The sequence below is a fragment of the Leptonychotes weddellii genome, unplaced genomic scaffold (assembly GCF_054177405.1).
Source record: "Leptonychotes weddellii isolate Sample4059 unplaced genomic scaffold, ASM5417740v2 HiC_scaffold_846, whole genome shotgun sequence".
Classification (NCBI taxonomy): domain Eukaryota; kingdom Metazoa; phylum Chordata; class Mammalia; order Carnivora; family Phocidae; genus Leptonychotes; species Leptonychotes weddellii.
In genome coordinates, this window is record NW_028055503.1 from 1 (window position 1) to 14,860 (window position 14,860).

Genomic DNA, 14,860 nt, shown 5'->3' on the forward strand with positions numbered 1-14,860 from the left:
GGCGTTTCTAGAAACTGCTGAGGCAATATTTGAAGAGAGATCTAAAGGAAATGGGGAAGGCAGCCTGTGCACACAGAAGTGGGAGCTGTTGCAGGGGACAGAACAGCAAGTGCAAAGGCCCTGAGGCTGCAGAATTTTGGGCCAGTCAGTGGGGGAAGCGCAAGGAGGCTCCCATGTGGCTGAAGTGGGGTGAATAGGCGAGATGGTTGGAGAGACCCTGAGGCTGCCAGGGCTGATCTGCAGAGCCCGTAGGCTATGGAGAGGGCTCTGGCTTTTACTCTGTGCAGTGGTCACAGGAGGCTTTTGAGCAGGGGGTGACAGGCATCAGGGAGGCCTCTCCTGGGGCCACTGTGGAAACCTGAGGGCAGGGGGAGCCCAGCTCCCCCTCACTGGGGTTGCTGTGCGCAGAATGGACAGAGAAGCTGGGTGGAGGCAGGGAGACTGGCCAGGAGGTGGCTGAGGAAATCCAGGGGGACATGATGGTGATCAGGCAGAGTGGAGGTGGTGGGGTTGGAGAGGTGGTCAGATTCTGGATATTTCTGAAGGTAAAGCTGACATCGGGATGTGGATGTGAGAGAAGGCAAAGTGGCAAAAATGCTCAGGCATAAAGGGGCCCTGCCGCAGAACCGTAGGCTCTCAAGGCCAGACTCGGCATCCCTATTATAAGAAAGGCAGTCTTCCCACCCTGGAGAGGACTTAGCCTTGGGGAGGGTCTGCTGCTCCTCCCCTGCACACTGCCTTCTGCAACCCCCTCCAGATCATTCTCAACTCCATGCACCGCTACCAGCCCCGGTTCCACGTGGTCTTCGTGGACCCACGCAAGGACAGTGAGCGCTACGCCCAGGAGAACTTCAAGTCCTTCATCTTCACGGAGACCCAGTTCACGGCCGTGACAGCCTATCAGAACCACCGGGTGGGTTGGGCCACAGCTCACGAGGCAGCTGCCAGCCCATTTCACAGGCACGGAGACTGAGGCCCAAGGCTCTGAGCTCCCACATGCTCACAGAGCCCTGCCCTTCTCTCCTTCTCTAGGACTCAGCGGACCTCTGCCCTCGATCATTCCCCTGCCATCATGCCCAATGGCTCCTGGGCTGAGGAGCCCAGGTCCCAGGGCCTCCTGATTGGGGTGTCCAGGGAAGATGGGGTGGCTGAATGTGGGGCCCCACAGCCTTTCCCTGGCTCAGGGCTGGCCCATAACCGTACTCTCTCCTCTGCAGATCACCCAGCTGAAAATCGCCAGCAACCCTTTTGCCAAGGGCTTTAGGGAGACTGACTCGGACTCCTGGTACTGTCTGGGCCCTGACAGCTCCGCCCGGCTGCCCTAACCCAGCCCCTCACCCCCCATCCCCGGGGCCTCTCCTAAGGCCTTGGCTCCTGCCCTTCTCTGAGGGTCATGCCCACTGACTCGTCCTGGGGTCCCACTGCCTGACTGATCACGACCCTTGGCCTGGGCTCTCCCCCTGGCCTCCTGCCTCCATTCCTGCTTGTCGCATCTTCAGGACTGTATCTCCACGAGCCCTGCTCAGCATCCCGGCCCGGAGTCACAGCAGCCTCAGCTCCTGCCTGCTGAAAGGCCCCACAGAGCAGGAAAAAGGTTAGCCCCCCGGAGGACCAGAGCATGCACGGTGGGCAGGAAGTGAGCTGACAGGGCCATAGGGCCTCCAGCAAGGGGCTTCAGAATGTTCAGCAAGCCCACCGGGCACCTGTGTGGACAAAGAGGAGGAGGCAGAGATTTCTGAGACAATTTGCGATCAAGGGCAGAGAGAACAGGACAGGGACAAGGTGCCAAGAGCAGGGGTGGGAGGTTCAGGTGGGCTCGCTGGAGGAGGTGGCTCCTGAGCCGGGCCTTGAAGAACTGGGAAGGGTTTAGATAATGAGAGAGGGTGGGGAAGAGGGAAGGGAGAGGGAAGAGCAAGAGCAAAGGCTGAGAAGGGGAGGAATGGGATGGGAGCAGGGAAGGAACAAGGGAGGCTGAGGATGTAAGGGGAGGTCTGGGGTCTACTCACCATATCCTCCCTCAGACCCCAGCAAAGCTCTGGCCTCCAACTCCAGGACATCTGCCCGGACGCACCATCAGCTGCTGTCCCCCACTGAGGCTCTGCTGGCCCCAGCCACCTACCAGCCCCTCAACTACCAGGGCCTATACCCTGGAGCCTCAAGTCCCCTCAGAATCCCAAGGGCCCGACCAACACCATATCCGCTCCCCAATATCCAGGCTGACAGAGATCAGGAGGGCCTGCCCCTCCCAGCTAGGCTGGGGCTCCTGTCCCCCACTGCCATGTGCTTGGGGCCTGTCCAGGACCCTCAGTGATGATGAGGGCCCTGTGGACAGACTCCTCTTGCCCTGAACACTACCCCCTCCAGCCTTGCCTCTACAGAGGCCCTGTCCCCTTCCAAGGAGAGCAGGGCAGGTGGAAGCCTAGAGAGGGAGGCTACCTGTCCAGAATCACAGCAAGGCTGAGAAGGTGCCAGGCTTGGAAACAGCCATCTCCCCTCCAGCCTGTCCCCTTCTGCCTTGAGGGGTGACTCCTCCAAACCCTGCTTTACCTCTCCCTTTCTCGCAACATTAAACCATTTGGCATGAGTAGTCCTAGCACTTCTGTCCCCGGGGCTGGGGGTGGAGGGACTCAGGAACACCCAGACCCCAGATAACGGGCTGCAGACATCCCAAAGCTCTGCCCAGTGCCACTGGTATCCCTTGGAGCACAGTGATGGCAAAGGTGGACACTAGCCAAGGGGCAGGGCTTTGAGTGAGGCTGCAGTTTCTGCTCCCCGCCTTATGTGTCCAGATGAAGACTGAAACTGCAGCTCAAAGAGGCAGCTGCTCAAAGTCAATGCAAAGCATGGTGACACCTGCCATTCCACGTATAGGTGCCCTGCCCAAGACTGGGGTGGCCTGGTCCTGAGAAGCCGGGGTCTGGAGGGACGCAGAAACATGATAGGCAGTGACCACAAGGGCCAGGCCAAGATGGGGCGGGGGGGTGGGGTGGAGGGGGAGGGACTTGAGAATCCAATCAAGACTTGAGGCAGGAGAGCTTCACAGAGAGGTGACATTTAAACCAACACCTAAAGGAGCAGAAATTGCGAGGGAAAGGGGCGGGGAGGAGGGGAGACAAGTTCCCAGCGGTGGGAAAAGCAGGGCAAAGGCCTGGGGCTGGAACGGGTCGCTTGGAGCCGGACGGCGCGGCGCGCACCACGCAGAGGAACGAGGAGAGGAGCCCCGAGGGGAAGCCGGCTGGGCACTCCTCCCGCAGCCCCTGACGTCCCCGGCCTCCAGGAGGGGCGCCCCGTGGATCCCCGAAACGCTGACTCCGAACATCCTGGAGCACTTCACGTTAGGTCCTTAGGAAAGGGACGGGCACACGTGGGCGTGGGGCCCGGCAAAGCCTCGAAGCCTGACACCCCGACTCCCGAACCCCGCCGTCACAAGGGCCGGGTCCGGAAGCTGGACGCGCGCCACGCGAGAAGCTCCACGGGCTCTGAGGCACCCCCTCCACATCCTCAACGCCAGTTCCGCCCTCAGCCCAGGCCCGCCCCTCTGCCGGAACCCAAGTCATCGGGACTCGCCCCTTCCGGCCCCGCCCCACCAACTGGAGGCCAGGTCTCTCCCTCATGCCCCCGCCCCGTTCCGCTGAGGCCCCGCCTCCTGCCTAGGCCCCGCCCCCAAGGGGCATAGCCAGTGCGGCTTCGGAGCCCCATGGGGCGGGGCGGGGCGAGGCGAGGAGAATGCTCCCGCGGCCCCGCCCAGCTTCCCAAGGGACGCGGAGTGCGAGTGCTGTCCTTCCCCTTCCCTCCCGAGGCCCGGAGCCCTCCGTGTCCCGGCTGCGCGGGGCCGGACATGCAGCCCGACTGCCTGTCAGCGGAGGGTGAGCGACGCTGCCGGCGGCTGCTGGCTGGGGCCACGGCCCGGCTCCGCGCACGCCCCGCGGCGGCCGCGGTGCTGGTGCCGCTGTGCTCGGTGCGCGGGGTCCCGGCGCTGCTCTACACGCTGCGGTCCAGCCGCCTGGCCGGGAGCCACAAGGGTGACGTCAGGTACACCGGCAGGGAACTCCTGTCCCTGCTGGGAGGACCGGAGGGACCTGAGCAAGGCGCTTCGCCTCTCCGAGCCTGGGTTTCCGCCTCTGGGGAACGGGTCTGGGGAGAGCCGCGCCCCGCGTCCCTCCGCCCCGAGCCTGGCGCCGCGGGTGCTCCAGTCCGGTCGACACGCCGGACCCTTCGAGTAGCGTCCCGCACCACCTCGGGCTGGGGACACCTCTCGGAGCTGTGCCCGCCTCTCTAAAAAGGCAAGACCCCGCCCCCTGCCGGCGACTCAGGGTTGATTCGGATCCTGGAGCAGAAGCAGCTCGCGGGGCGGGGCTGCCTGGCTTCCCGCCCTGGTCCCGCCCCCGTCCCCGGTGGAAACTGGGGACGCACTAGGGTCATAGCGCCACTGGGGCCACCATAGGCAAAAGTTGCGTGTATGAACTCCAGGGCTTCACCCTTACCCCTGTCGTTCAGGGGGGTAAACTGAGCCTGGAGAGGTCATGTGGCTTGCCCGAGGCCTCACTACAAACTAGAGGCAGAGACAGAAGATGCTTAGGTGGGTGACTAGCCCTCTGCCACAGCTGTCACCCCCACCCACCAAGGCCCCAACAGACAAAGGACCAGGCTTCCTGTGCTTATCAGTTTCCCAGGAGGCAAATGTGACCCCACTGACCAGGATGTGGTGCACACAGCCCTAAGGGAGACCCACGAGGAGCTGGGCCTTACTGTGCCTGAGGAGCATGTGTGGGGCGTCCTGCGGCCTGTGCACGACAGGGTAAGGCTGCCAGACCCTGAGGCCACCATCAGGGACAAGGAGGGTGGTCACGGCCTCTGGCAGGCAGACGGCATGGTGGAGCACCAGACACCTGCCTGGTGGTCCTGTTCCATCCCCACACAACCCATCAGGGAGGGGCCAGGGGTATCTTAGCTCCTTTTCACCGGGGATCCTGAGGCTCAGTTCTGGGGCTGGAGGTGGCCTCGGGGTAAGCCAGCTCTGCCCAGCTTGGTGGAGGAGAGTTGGGGAAGGCTTCACAGGGTAGGCAGGGATTGGATGATGAGTGGGAGATTTTAGGGGAGTAAAAGTAAGGGAAGGTTATTCTAAGTGGAGGGAACAGTCTGCAAAGGCCAAGAGGGCTGGATGGCTCTAGCGAGTTTGAGGGCCCTGAGTTAGTCAGCATGGCTGGAGTGAGCTCAAGGGCAGGGGCTCTGGATGGAAAGGTGGGGGTCTCCCTCTAGGCTCCCCTCCCCAAGACCAGGCCTCCCCTGACTGCCTGTCACCCTCCTGCCCCAGCAAAAGGCCAGCGTGGTGCCAGTGCTTGCTGGTGTGGGCCCACTGGATCCCCAGAGTCTCAGGCCCAACCCTGAAGAGGTGAGTGGGAGGGAGGGTGGGGCGCCAACCAACTGGGGGAGGCTCTGTCCACAGCAGTCTTCCATCCGCCCTCTCACTGCCTCCTTCCACAGGTGGACGAGGTATTTGCACTCCCCCTGGCCCACCTGCTGCAGGCGCAGAACCAAGGGTATACCCACTTCTGCCTGCATGGCCACTTCAGCTACACGCTGCCTGTCTTCCTGCACGGGCCCCACCGTGTCTGGGGGCTCACGGCCGTCATCACTGAGTTCACCCTGCAGCTGCTGGCACCTGGCACCTACCAGCCCCGCCTGGCCAGCTCAGGGCGGCCCACGGGCTGAAGGCCTGGCCACAGGCAGCCCCTTCTTCACCCTGCCGGGCCAGCTCCATTCACGGACTGAATAAAGAGCTTTTACCAATCCTGTGGCAGCTGCATCTTCTGCATTGGGGCCTTGACTTTGGGCAGACCCCATGGGACAACTGGCCTCCTGGCTGGGGTGCCTCTGTCCCATCACACTGTTACCCACTGACCAGTGGGCACTTATTAAGTACAGGTACTTGGCTTTCACCACAGCCCTGAGGTGGGGCCAATGCTGGCCCTGGCCGGTGAGACGAGGGCTCAGAGAAAAGAGACACCTTGCCCAAGGTCACCCCAAGCTAGGACTTGGGCCAAGCCCTCTCTGACTCTAGAGGCCACACTCAGCCACTACTCAGCCAGTTCCTGCTCCCACCTCTGTGTGTAGCTGACCCCGTGCCAGGCTGCAGGAATCCAAAGAGGAGCCCCACTTGTTACCGCAAAGTTCCAAGACGCCCAGCTCCTACCATGCACCAGGTACTATGCTGGGGCCTTATCTTCAGATGCTGCCCTGGCCTCTGGGCGTGACTCAGTTCCTGGGGAAGACCTCAGAGCAGGTCCCACATAATCATGTGATTGTATATTAATTAATCACAGATAATAGTGGAATTATACATCAGTTATGTAGACCAGAGAGAGGTGGTAAGCAGTCTGACCTTGTCATGGTGGACTGGGCAATATTAGCCAGGACAGGTGATAGGAAACTCCACCCACTAGCCGACTTTGCCAAAAGAGGATAAACTCGAGATACACTACCTTCAGGCATGGCTGGATCCAGGGGCTCAGGGGCTCTCTCTTACTGTGCTTTCCACTGTGTCGGCCTCACTCTTGGAGAATCTCTCCTCTGCAGGGGTGAGAGGTAAGGGGAGGGCAACAGCTGTAGGGTGGCACAGCACCAGTATCCCATCAACAGAAAACAGAGTTCCTCTCTCTGGCCGTTTAACCCAGTTGTACTTCGTTGGCCCTCCCTGAGCCTGTCACATGGCCTGCTCTAGCTGGAAGTAATTGTTTGGCAGGGTCTGTGGGCAGAGAACTGGGGAGCAGGATGAACCTTCTAGACTGAGACTAGGGAAGGGGCAGTCCCCAAAGGACCAATGGGAAGAGAGAAGGGAAGGTTGAGTAGGTAAAAAACCAGCCAAGTTCCCCTGCAGAGTGACCTTGAAACCAAAGGTGGGCAAGAGCAGGCCAGATCAAAGGGCAAAGGAGGGAAGTTGGAGCAGAAGGAGCAGCATATGCACAAAGTTTGGGGTGTTCGAGGAAACAAGATTAGCAATGTGGGGGTGGGGAGGGGCTCCACCACTCATGGGCCACCATGGGGTGTCAAGGGGACATGCTTCAGTAGTGGGTTAGGATTTTGTTCCAGGCTGGGAGAGGGGCAGACAGGTGTTGAAGTGATATGATTCGTGTTTTGTAAAGCTTGGGCTGCAAGAGGCCCGGATTGCAGACGCCCTCCTCCTTGGAGTCTCCTCCCTGGGCGCGCATCCCCGCTCCACAGGAGCCCTGTCACCTCCACCTCCCGTGCGCCCCCTTCACACCTCCCAAAGTGTCCCCCCCACCACCATCCACTCCTACATACCTCCCCACGTGCACCCTCCCCCAGCATCCCTCCTGCCTCACCTACCCCTTCCTTCACGGGCCCCTCCCATTGCCCCTCACACTTCACACCCCTTGTGTCATCTCTGGCCCTCCAGACTCCTCACCTGGGAGCAGGGCGCATGATGGGAGTAAAAATAACTCTGACAGTGTGTGAAGTGGGGGTGAGGGAGGTGGGCGGCTGAGCGCCTGCACTAAAGAAGGGACCCTTGGGGTTGAGGGCAGAGAGGTGCCAGCCTCCCGAGCCCCGCCCCTTCCCCCTCCCTCACGGGTTCTGGGAGGCCCTTTGCTCAGGCTCTTGCTCTTGAGGGTCACCCCAGTCTGGCTTATACTCAGCGAACCAAACCAGGTGGAGGAGCTCACAGAGCGGTGAGTAGCCAGGGGCCTAACTACCAGCACCCTGGGGCCTCCTTCAGGTTGGAGCCCCCCACTTCTCCCCCACCCCACCTGCTTTGACGCTGCACTCTGTCCTCAGGTCCTGGCTGCCACCCAAGACCCCCCTCAGCGCCCTCAGGGATGCCTCTTCACCCTGGCTCCTTGGCCCGCTGCACTCCCCCTGTGGGAGTGCTTCTCTGAGTCCCTGCCCCCATGTCCAAGCCCCCATGGCAGGCACTGTGGCAGGGAGCGGGGGGCAGCCACAGCGGGTGAGCATGCAGGAGCACATGGCCATCAATGTGAACCCCGGCCCCATCCGGCCCATCCACCGCATTTCTGACTATTTCCCACACTTCTACCCCTTCGCTAAGCACACCCTGCGCACCCCAGAGCCGCACCCTGCAGTGACCCCGGCCATACGCTCTGCACCCCAGCCGCAGCCTGACCCAGAGCCAGAGGGAGATTCAGACGACAGCAGTGAGTGGGGGCAGGGGACCAGGGGAGCACTCCTGGCCTGGCTTGGCCAGGGTAGGGTTTGGGGCATCCCAAGCATCCGACCAGGGAGGGGTAGGGCAGGAGCCATGGTGCCATTTGGGGTACGGGGCAGGGGTCGAGGTAGGAGCTGACCCTGCCTGCCACCTGCCATTAGCTGCCCTGGGAACACTCGAGTTTACACTTCTTTTTGACACGGACAACAGCGCCCTGCACTGCATGGCTCACCGTGCCAAGGTGAGGATGGGGGCGGGGGTCTATGGGCAAAGGGCCTGGGCCACAGGCCTGCCTCACATTCGTTGTCTCTTTTCAGGGTCTCAAGCCACCTGCCTCGGACTCTGTGGACACCTATGTCAAAGCCAATCTGCTGCCAGGGGCCAGCAAGGTGTGGGTGACACCCAGGCCCCTACTAATGCCCCTTGGCCACACCCAGCCCGGAACACCCACCTGGCCCTGCCCTGCCCCTCCCCGCCAAAACCTGGACATCAGGCATGGAGCTCCCCATTGCTGGGATGTGCAATGGGGGGCCTACCAGGGCGGTGGACCAGAGTGGGGCTCTGGGGCCCAAGGAGGCCCTGATCCACCCTACCTTGCCCCCAGGCCAGCCAGCTGCGGACCCGCACGGTTCGGGGCACAAGGGGGCCTGTCTGGGAGGAGACACTCACCTATCATGGCTTCACCTGCCAGGATGCGGGGCGAAAGACTCTGCGGTGAGGACCTGGCCTGGGCCAAAAGGCGACAAGGCTGAGGTGGGGGGTGGGGGGAGGCTTGCCCGGCCAGGGCTGACCCGGGGGGCCACCAGGTTGTGTGTGTGTGAGGACCCACGGCTGCGGCGACGGCGGCGGGCGCTTCCCCTGGGGGAGCTGCGGGTGCCCCTGAGGAAGCTGGTGCCCAATCGAGCCAGGAGCTTCAATGTGTGTCTGGAGAAGCGGAAGCTGGTGAGTGGGGCTGGCAGAGGTTGGGGTGTGGGTACCAAGATCCTTGTGGTGGGGAAGCTGGAAAGGGGAGGAGCAAGGAGGGGGACCCTGGGCAATGTCTGGCCAAGGTGACCAGGCTCTCTGCTCTTTCAGACCAAGAGGCCCAAGAGCCTGGACACAGCCCGTGGCATGTCCCTGTATGAGGAGGTGGGTAGGACAGTGGGACCAAGCAAGGATGGGGGGGGCAGGCCTGGTGGCCCAGGCTGAAGTGCATCAGGCAGGGCGTGAGGTGGGCTGAGGGGGTGTGTTCAGGCCCAGGTGGGCTTGGGGAAACTGAGGCCATCTCTCTCACAGGCCCTAGCATTCGTAGCCCCAGGGAACAGCCAGACCCCAGTGCCTGGGCAGGGAGGGTGACACCCCGGCCAGAGCAGCCCAGAGCAACTACTGGGTACTGGGTCAAGCAAAGCCCTCAGAAGCAGACACACAAGCCAGGTGGAAGCAGAGGCTGAAACTGGTGGGCTCTGTCCATGGCCCAAGTTGGGAGGGCAGGTCAAGGTCCAGGAGAGAATGGACAGCAGGTGGGGCTCCCTGGCTTCCAGGTCGATCCCTAGGGCATTGTGGGTACCATTTCTGGGGCTAGTAGCCCTAGACAGGCCCTTGTCGGGAGGCAGAGATGACTGCAGGGGGCCCTATGCCAAAGACCAAAGGCATGGCCAGAACCCCAACCCCACCCCCAGCTCAGCTGGGGCAAGGCACCTGCAAGGCTGAGGGCAGGCCCTCCCCAGCTCCTCTAGGACAGAAGGGCCAGGTACTGCTGTCTGCCCCCTGGTGGAGCCGCAAGTTGCTGCACCTGCCAATTAGCCAAGGCCAGGCTGGCAAGTCCCACCCGGGTGGGGCAGGCCCCCTGAGAGGCACACTTCCTGTCCCAGCCCCGCGACACAGAAGCACCACTGCGCCAGGCCGGTGCTTTTATGGAATATCCTTTACTGAGAAGTGAATGTGAGCAAGGCGGTTAGGCTTTCTGTAAACTGAATCCTATGTTAAGTACGGGAGAAGCACATTCTTCCTGGGCATCCTCCCCAAGTCCTTTGCAAGCACCAGGGGCTGAGGGTGGCAAAGGCCATTCAGTCCCCTGGGCGGTGGGGGGGTGAAGAGGGTGGGGTTTGTAGCTTTTTAGTGACCTCTATGTCAGTCGGGTAGAGAACAGCCTCTTGGAGCTGCTTCTGTGACACGGGGGAGGGTGGCGATGGGCGCTTAGTGAGAGGCCATTTAGGAAGCTCCTAGCATGTTTGTGCCGCTCAGACACCAGCCCCCTTCCCCTCCGTGACAAAGATGCCCTGGGCTGACCAGTACCGTGGTCTGAGCAAGCCCCTCCCCTTCGCAGGCCCTGGAGGGGCCGCTGGATCTGGAAGTTCCCTTCCAGGGCACCAGGCCAGTGACTGTTTTTCGAAGCAGAATCATGACATTAAATTGTTGGCCCCTGATTTTTCTGCAGCCAGCTCAAGTTGTCCCGTGGGGGCCGACAGTGGCGGGTGGGCGGGCTCTGGGCTGCACCCGCTGACCACAGCCCACCCCTGCAGGAGGAGGTGGAAGCCGCAGGGGAGGAGCGCGGGCGCATCCTGCTGTCCCTGTGCTACAGCTCTCGGCAGGGCGGCCTGCTGGTGGGTGTGCTGCGCTGCGCCCACCTCGCCCCCATGGATGCCAACGGCTACTCGGACCCCTTTGTCCGCCTGTGAGTGTACACGGGTGGACAGGCAGGTGGGCAGCGGGGCTTCCCCAGAGCCCCTCTCCAGGGCCACACCTAACCTGACCCCATCTTTCCCAACCAGTCTCCTGTGTCCAAATGTGGGGAAGAGATCTAAATACAAGACCAGTGTTCGGAAGAAGACCCTGAACCCCGAGTTCAATGAGGTAGGCCAAGGTCAGATGGAGGCAGTCCTAGCTGCTCTGGGGTTGGGGAGGTCGGTGTTCTGTCTCACTCAGAAAGCACAAGTCCCGTCCCCTAACCAGAGCAACTCACCTCCCTGAGCGTGTCTCTGAACCTGTAAAGGGCTCAAGGCCCCCTCCTTCCTGCCTTTCTGCCCCCTTCCTTGCAGGAGTTCTTCTACGCAGGCCCGAGGGAGGAGCTGGCCCAGAAAACGCTGCTGGTGTCTGTATGGGACTATGACCTGGGCACAGCTGACGACTTCATCGGTGAGAATGCGGGGGAGCGGGGTGAGGGCCCAATGGGCTCCCACATGGCTCCTGACCCCTGTCCCCCGACCCAGGCGGGGTACAGCTGAGTAGCCAGGCAGGCGGGGAACGCCAGTGGCACTGGTGTGAATGCCTGGGCCGCAGTGACCGCCGACTGGAGCTGTGGCACCCACTGGATGGCATGCCCCTCGAGCTCAGCCACTAGAAGGGGTACCTAGCCTGGCCCTGCTCACCACCCTCCCCAAAACTGACCCGTAGAGCTGGGAGGACCTGGAGCTGCCCCACCCACCGTGCCCAACCCCATGCCAAATTGTTTGCTTCCTTACCCCCCCTTCCAAATTCACCCCACTGCCAATCATGAAGCAAGAATAAACCTGCTAACCAGACCAGACCAAGTCTGCTCTTTTCCCTGCCCATCACCTCACAGGGCAGACTGGGCCCTGTTCTCCTTGCTCCCACCCTCCAGAAGCCCACACTGGGCCAGGCCCAGGTCTGGACCCCAGGCCACTGTTTTCCCCTCGTCACACTGGGAAAGCCCCGTTCCCGCCGCCGCTGCCATCTGCACTGAGGGATGGGCGCTCAAGATGATCTAGGACAGACTGACCAGACTGACCCACAGGAAGCCAAGGTGTGGATTCATGACATGACCTTGAGTTGACCTATCCCCACCCACAAGTGGGGTCCAAGCGGGGTATGGGAAGCCTCTAACTCTGTCTGGGAAATAGACTTCCATGAGTAATGGGCTACAGTGGCAGAGTAAAGAGCAAGGCCACAGAAAAGATGCATCAGGAGAGTGGGCAGCAGTGACTTTATTGTCCAGCCATCTGGACAGATGGACATCAGTGCAAGGCAGCAGGCTCAGGAGGCAGCTTGCCTGGCCTGGTGCTGCAGGGCAAACCTCTGCATCCGCTCCTCAAGCTCCGGCCGAAAGTGGCGGATCAGGCCCTGGAGGCAAGTAGGAGACACGGTGAAGCAGAGCTGAAAATCCCAGTACCCTAAGCCCTCAGCACCCCCACCCCAGTGCCCACAAGCAGGGCAGCGAGTACCTGCACAGGCCAGGCGGCTCCATCACCCAGGGCACAAATGGTGTGTCCCTCTATCTGTTTGCTGATCTCCCAGAGGGAGTCGATCTCGGCTGGCCGGGCGTCCCCCTTCACAAAGCGGGCCATCACCTTGTTCATCCAGTCCACACCTGCAGCCACGGCAGCAAGAGAGGGCCCGATGATCCTCAGCCAGGGCGTGGGGAATAGCCCTCCAAGGGTGTGGGCCATGGGGAGGGTGGGGCCGAGAGAAGCTACGGCCGGCGGGGAAGCAGCAGCTGTCCATTCAGTGTCCAGAGCCCACCCAACCTCTGCCCATGTGCCCAACCTAGGCCTAGGGTGAGCCACAGAGAAAGCCCCCACCCCGCCCCGGGTGCTCACCCTCGCGGCATGGGGTGCACTGGCCACAGCTCTCATGCTTGTAGAACTCAATAAGGCGGGCGATGGCTTTCACAACATCTGTCTGGGGTGACCAGAGACAATGAGCAGGCCCCTAGGCCAGAGCCTCAGCCCCCCAGCAGCACCCCGCTGATTCCGGCAGCGTTCTGGCCGCCTCCTCTCCGACCCCGGACATCCGGCACTGCCCAGACCCCAACAGGCATTCTCTCGGGGACAATTTCTCTCCTATCCCACCTGACTGTATCTCAGGTCACAGGAACTGGGATCCAAGAGCTGGCAATGCCCCAGGGAGGGGTACTGACTGGGTGGGGAGCAGAGGCGGCCCTTACCGAGCGGTCCATGACAATCACAGCGGCCGTGCCCAGGCCCGTCTGCGCCTGCACCAGCGCGTCGAAGTCCATGAGCACCGTCTCACACACTGACTTGGGGATCAGTGGTGTGGATGAGCCACCGGGGATCACAGCAAGGAGGTTGTCCCAGCCACCTATGACACCCCCTGGGACCACAGTCAGTCCCCAAAAGGATGGATGGTCAGGGTTGGGACCAGCACACCTGCCTAGTCCTGACCCCAGGACCTGTCAGCCCCTGCGCAGAGCTGCCTCAGGAGGCCATCCCACCCTGGCTCTCTTCACGGACATCCTGCCCTGCTCCTGCCCTGCTCCAGCCCTGGGTGGCCCCAGGCCTCACCAGCATGCTTTTCAATCAGTTCCTTCAGCGGTACAGACATCTCCTCCTCCACGGTGCAAGGGTGGTTGACGTGGCCAGAGATATTGAACAGCTTGGTGCCCGAGTTGCGCTCACGACCAAAACTGGCAAACCATGCACCCCCACGGCGGCAGATGGTAGGGGACACAGCCACTGTCTCCACGTTGGCCACGGTTGTGGGGCAACCGAACACTCCTGTGGAGGAATGGGATGAGGGACTGGTGGCCACCAGAGGGTGGGGACAGGTTCGATGAGGTTTCCCAGCAGTGGGGTCTGTCCTAGGGTCCTGTCTGTGACCCAGCTCCCCTTCACCCTTTTGTCATCCCATCCCCGATTAGACCCCCAACTCTAGCAGGCACTGCACTGCCTTTTCACCCCTCTCCCCCTAGTCCCTGGAGGGCTGGAGAGGAGCTGGGTGTCTGACATGGGGGCATGAGGGACTGCAGGCAGAGCCTCTATGTTACCACCCTACTCTGGCCCCCAGTCCAGAAGGAACTCAGAAATCCCCTAAGAATGACCAGCGGGGGGGTGCCTGGGTGGCTCAGTCGTTGAGCGTCTGCCTTCGGCTCAGGTCACGATCCCGGGGTCCTGGGATCGAGCCCTGCATCGGGCTCCCTGCTTCTCCCTCTCCCACTCCCCCTGCTTGTGTTCCCTCTCTCGCTGTGTCTCTGTCAAATAAATGAATAAAATCTTTAAAAAAAAAAAAAAAAGAATGACCAGCGGGGACCTGAAGCCAGATGGGATTCCACAGGACACAGCACAAGGCCCAGGATCAGGCCAGCTCTTACCCACGTCAGCAGGGAAAGGTGGCTTCAGGCGGGGCTTGCCCTGCTTGCCCTCGATGGACTCGATGAGTGCCGTCTCCTCCCCACAGATGTAGGCCCCAGCTCCACGCACAACAAACACATCAAAATCATAGCCAGAGCCGCAGGCATTCTTGCCAATCAGACCAGCCTCGTAGGCCTCTCGGATGGCCACCTGTGGGACAGGAATGTGAGGGCACCACTCCCGCCAGCCCAGGAACACTGTGTGGTGGGGAGGGGCACAGGCCCAGGAGCCCATGTTCACCAAAGTCCAGGCAAAGCTCCCCTTGGACATGAGCAGAGGATGCTCTGAGAGAGGGGTGGGGACTTTTACAATGTGTGTGCTACTTTTGTAATAACAACACTGAACAAATTCTCCAACTACATGTATTTTTAAAAGAAAGGCTGAGAAAATCATGAAAATTTTAATAAGCAGTTTCCTACAGATAGTGGATCTGTGGAAGATTTGTGTACGGGTACGGTTTCCTATCTTTATAATGAGCGAGTACAACTTCTGCAACAGTGGAAAAGACTCTTGAGGTTGGTTTTTAAATATGTAGCAATAACACTTATACATAATTGCTACTATGTGCCAGGCACTGTCCCAGTGCTGTTCC

At 61.2% G+C, this 14,860-nt stretch overlaps 4 protein-coding genes across 6 annotated transcripts; 3 read left to right on the forward strand and 1 right to left on the reverse strand.

Annotated features, from left to right (window-relative positions):
* The first annotated feature begins 27 nt into the window (after window positions 1–27).
* On the forward strand, window positions 28–2,554 carry TBX10 (T-box transcription factor 10). The gene is made up of 4 exons (XM_031039457.2): window positions 28–913; window positions 1,218–1,285; window positions 1,500–1,594; window positions 2,022–2,554. The coding sequence occupies exons 1-4, from the start codon at window positions 773–775 to the stop codon at window positions 2,309–2,311; spliced, it is 594 nt and encodes a 197-aa protein (XP_030895317.1). The 5' UTR covers window positions 28–772; the 3' UTR covers window positions 2,312–2,554.
* Window positions 2,555–3,730: 1,176 nt separating this feature from the next.
* Window positions 3,731–5,790, forward strand: NUDT8 (nudix hydrolase 8). The gene is made up of 4 exons (XM_006743601.3): window positions 3,731–4,032; window positions 4,666–4,798; window positions 5,315–5,392; window positions 5,485–5,790. Exons 1-4 carry the CDS (start codon window positions 3,839–3,841, stop codon window positions 5,710–5,712), a joined length of 633 nt encoding a protein of 210 aa, XP_006743664.2. The 5' UTR covers window positions 3,731–3,838; the 3' UTR covers window positions 5,713–5,790.
* Window positions 5,791–6,059: 269 nt separating this feature from the next.
* On the forward strand, window positions 6,060–11,682 carry LOC102736496 (double C2-like domain-containing protein gamma). 3 transcript variants are annotated; one of them, XM_081811569.1, is made up of 11 exons: window positions 6,060–6,203; window positions 8,066–8,171; window positions 8,344–8,423; window positions 8,500–8,571; window positions 8,787–8,896; window positions 8,989–9,124; window positions 9,257–9,310; window positions 10,684–10,835; window positions 10,933–11,014; window positions 11,200–11,296; window positions 11,371–11,682. In XM_081811569.1, the coding sequence occupies exons 1-11, from the start codon at window positions 6,195–6,197 to the stop codon at window positions 11,499–11,501; spliced, it is 1,029 nt and encodes a 342-aa protein (XP_081667695.1). In that variant the 5' UTR covers window positions 6,060–6,194; the 3' UTR covers window positions 11,502–11,682. The 3 variants fall into 3 exon arrangements, with proteins under 3 accessions (XP_081667695.1, XP_006743688.2, XP_081667694.1); XM_006743625.3 differs by having other exon boundaries at window positions 6,060–8,171; XM_081811568.1 differs by lacking the exon at window positions 9,257–9,310 and having other exon boundaries at window positions 6,060–8,171.
* A 405-nt stretch (window positions 11,683–12,087) lies between these two features.
* LOC102730280 (NADH dehydrogenase [ubiquinone] flavoprotein 1, mitochondrial) lies at window positions 12,088–14,732 on the reverse strand. The gene is made up of 6 exons (XM_081811567.1): window positions 14,229–14,732; window positions 13,423–13,635; window positions 13,065–13,231; window positions 12,718–12,799; window positions 12,343–12,488; window positions 12,088–12,241 (listed from the first exon to the last, which is right to left on the reverse strand). Exons 1-6 carry the CDS (start codon window positions 14,659–14,661, stop codon window positions 12,155–12,157), a joined length of 1,128 nt encoding a protein of 375 aa, XP_081667693.1. The 5' UTR covers window positions 14,662–14,732; the 3' UTR covers window positions 12,088–12,154.
* Between the last annotated feature and the right edge of the window lie 128 nt (window positions 14,733–14,860).

What these genes read in the sequence shown, in the direction of transcription:
- TBX10 (XM_031039457.2), top strand. Translation starts at nt 773, where the DNA reads ATGCACCGCTACCAGCCCCGGTTCCACGTGGTCTTCGTGGACCCACGC. An exon ending in CAGCCTATCAGAACCACCGG is followed by an intron (nt 914 to 1,217) that starts GTGGGTTGGGCC and finishes TCTCCTCTGCAG; the next exon opens with ATCACCCAGCTGAAAATCGC. An exon ending in CCCCACAGAGCAGGAAAAAG is followed by an intron (nt 1,595 to 2,021) that starts GTTAGCCCCCCG and finishes ATCCTCCCTCAG; the next exon opens with ACCCCAGCAAAGCTCTGGCC.
- LOC102736496 (XM_006743625.3), top strand. Translation starts at nt 7,922, where the DNA reads ATGGCAGGCACTGTGGCAGGGAGCGGGGGGCAGCCACAGCGGGTGAGC. An exon ending in GTCTGGAGAAGCGGAAGCTG is followed by an intron (nt 9,125 to 9,256) that starts GTGAGTGGGGCT and finishes CTGCTCTTTCAG; the next exon opens with ACCAAGAGGCCCAAGAGCCT. An exon ending in TGAACCCCGAGTTCAATGAG is followed by an intron (nt 11,015 to 11,199) that starts GTAGGCCAAGGT and finishes CCTTCCTTGCAG; the next exon opens with GAGTTCTTCTACGCAGGCCC.
- LOC102730280 (XM_081811567.1), bottom strand. Translation starts at nt 14,661, where the DNA reads ATGATTTTCTCAGCCTTTCTTTTAAAAATACATGTAGTTGGAGAATTT. An exon ending in ACCTTTCCCTGCTGACGTGG is followed by an intron (nt 13,636 to 14,228) that starts GTAAGAGCTGGC and finishes ATTCCTCCACAG; the next exon opens with GAGTGTTCGGTTGCCCCACA. An exon ending in ACTGATTGAAAAGCATGCTG is followed by an intron (nt 13,232 to 13,422) that starts GTGAGGCCTGGG and finishes CTGTGGTCCCAG; the next exon opens with GGGGTGTCATAGGTGGCTGG.
- NUDT8 (XM_006743601.3), top strand. Translation starts at nt 3,839, where the DNA reads ATGCAGCCCGACTGCCTGTCAGCGGAGGGTGAGCGACGCTGCCGGCGG. An exon ending in TGCGGCCTGTGCACGACAGG is followed by an intron (nt 4,799 to 5,314) that starts GTAAGGCTGCCA and finishes CTCCTGCCCCAG; the next exon opens with CAAAAGGCCAGCGTGGTGCC. An exon ending in TCAGGCCCAACCCTGAAGAG is followed by an intron (nt 5,393 to 5,484) that starts GTGAGTGGGAGG and finishes CTCCTTCCACAG; the next exon opens with GTGGACGAGGTATTTGCACT.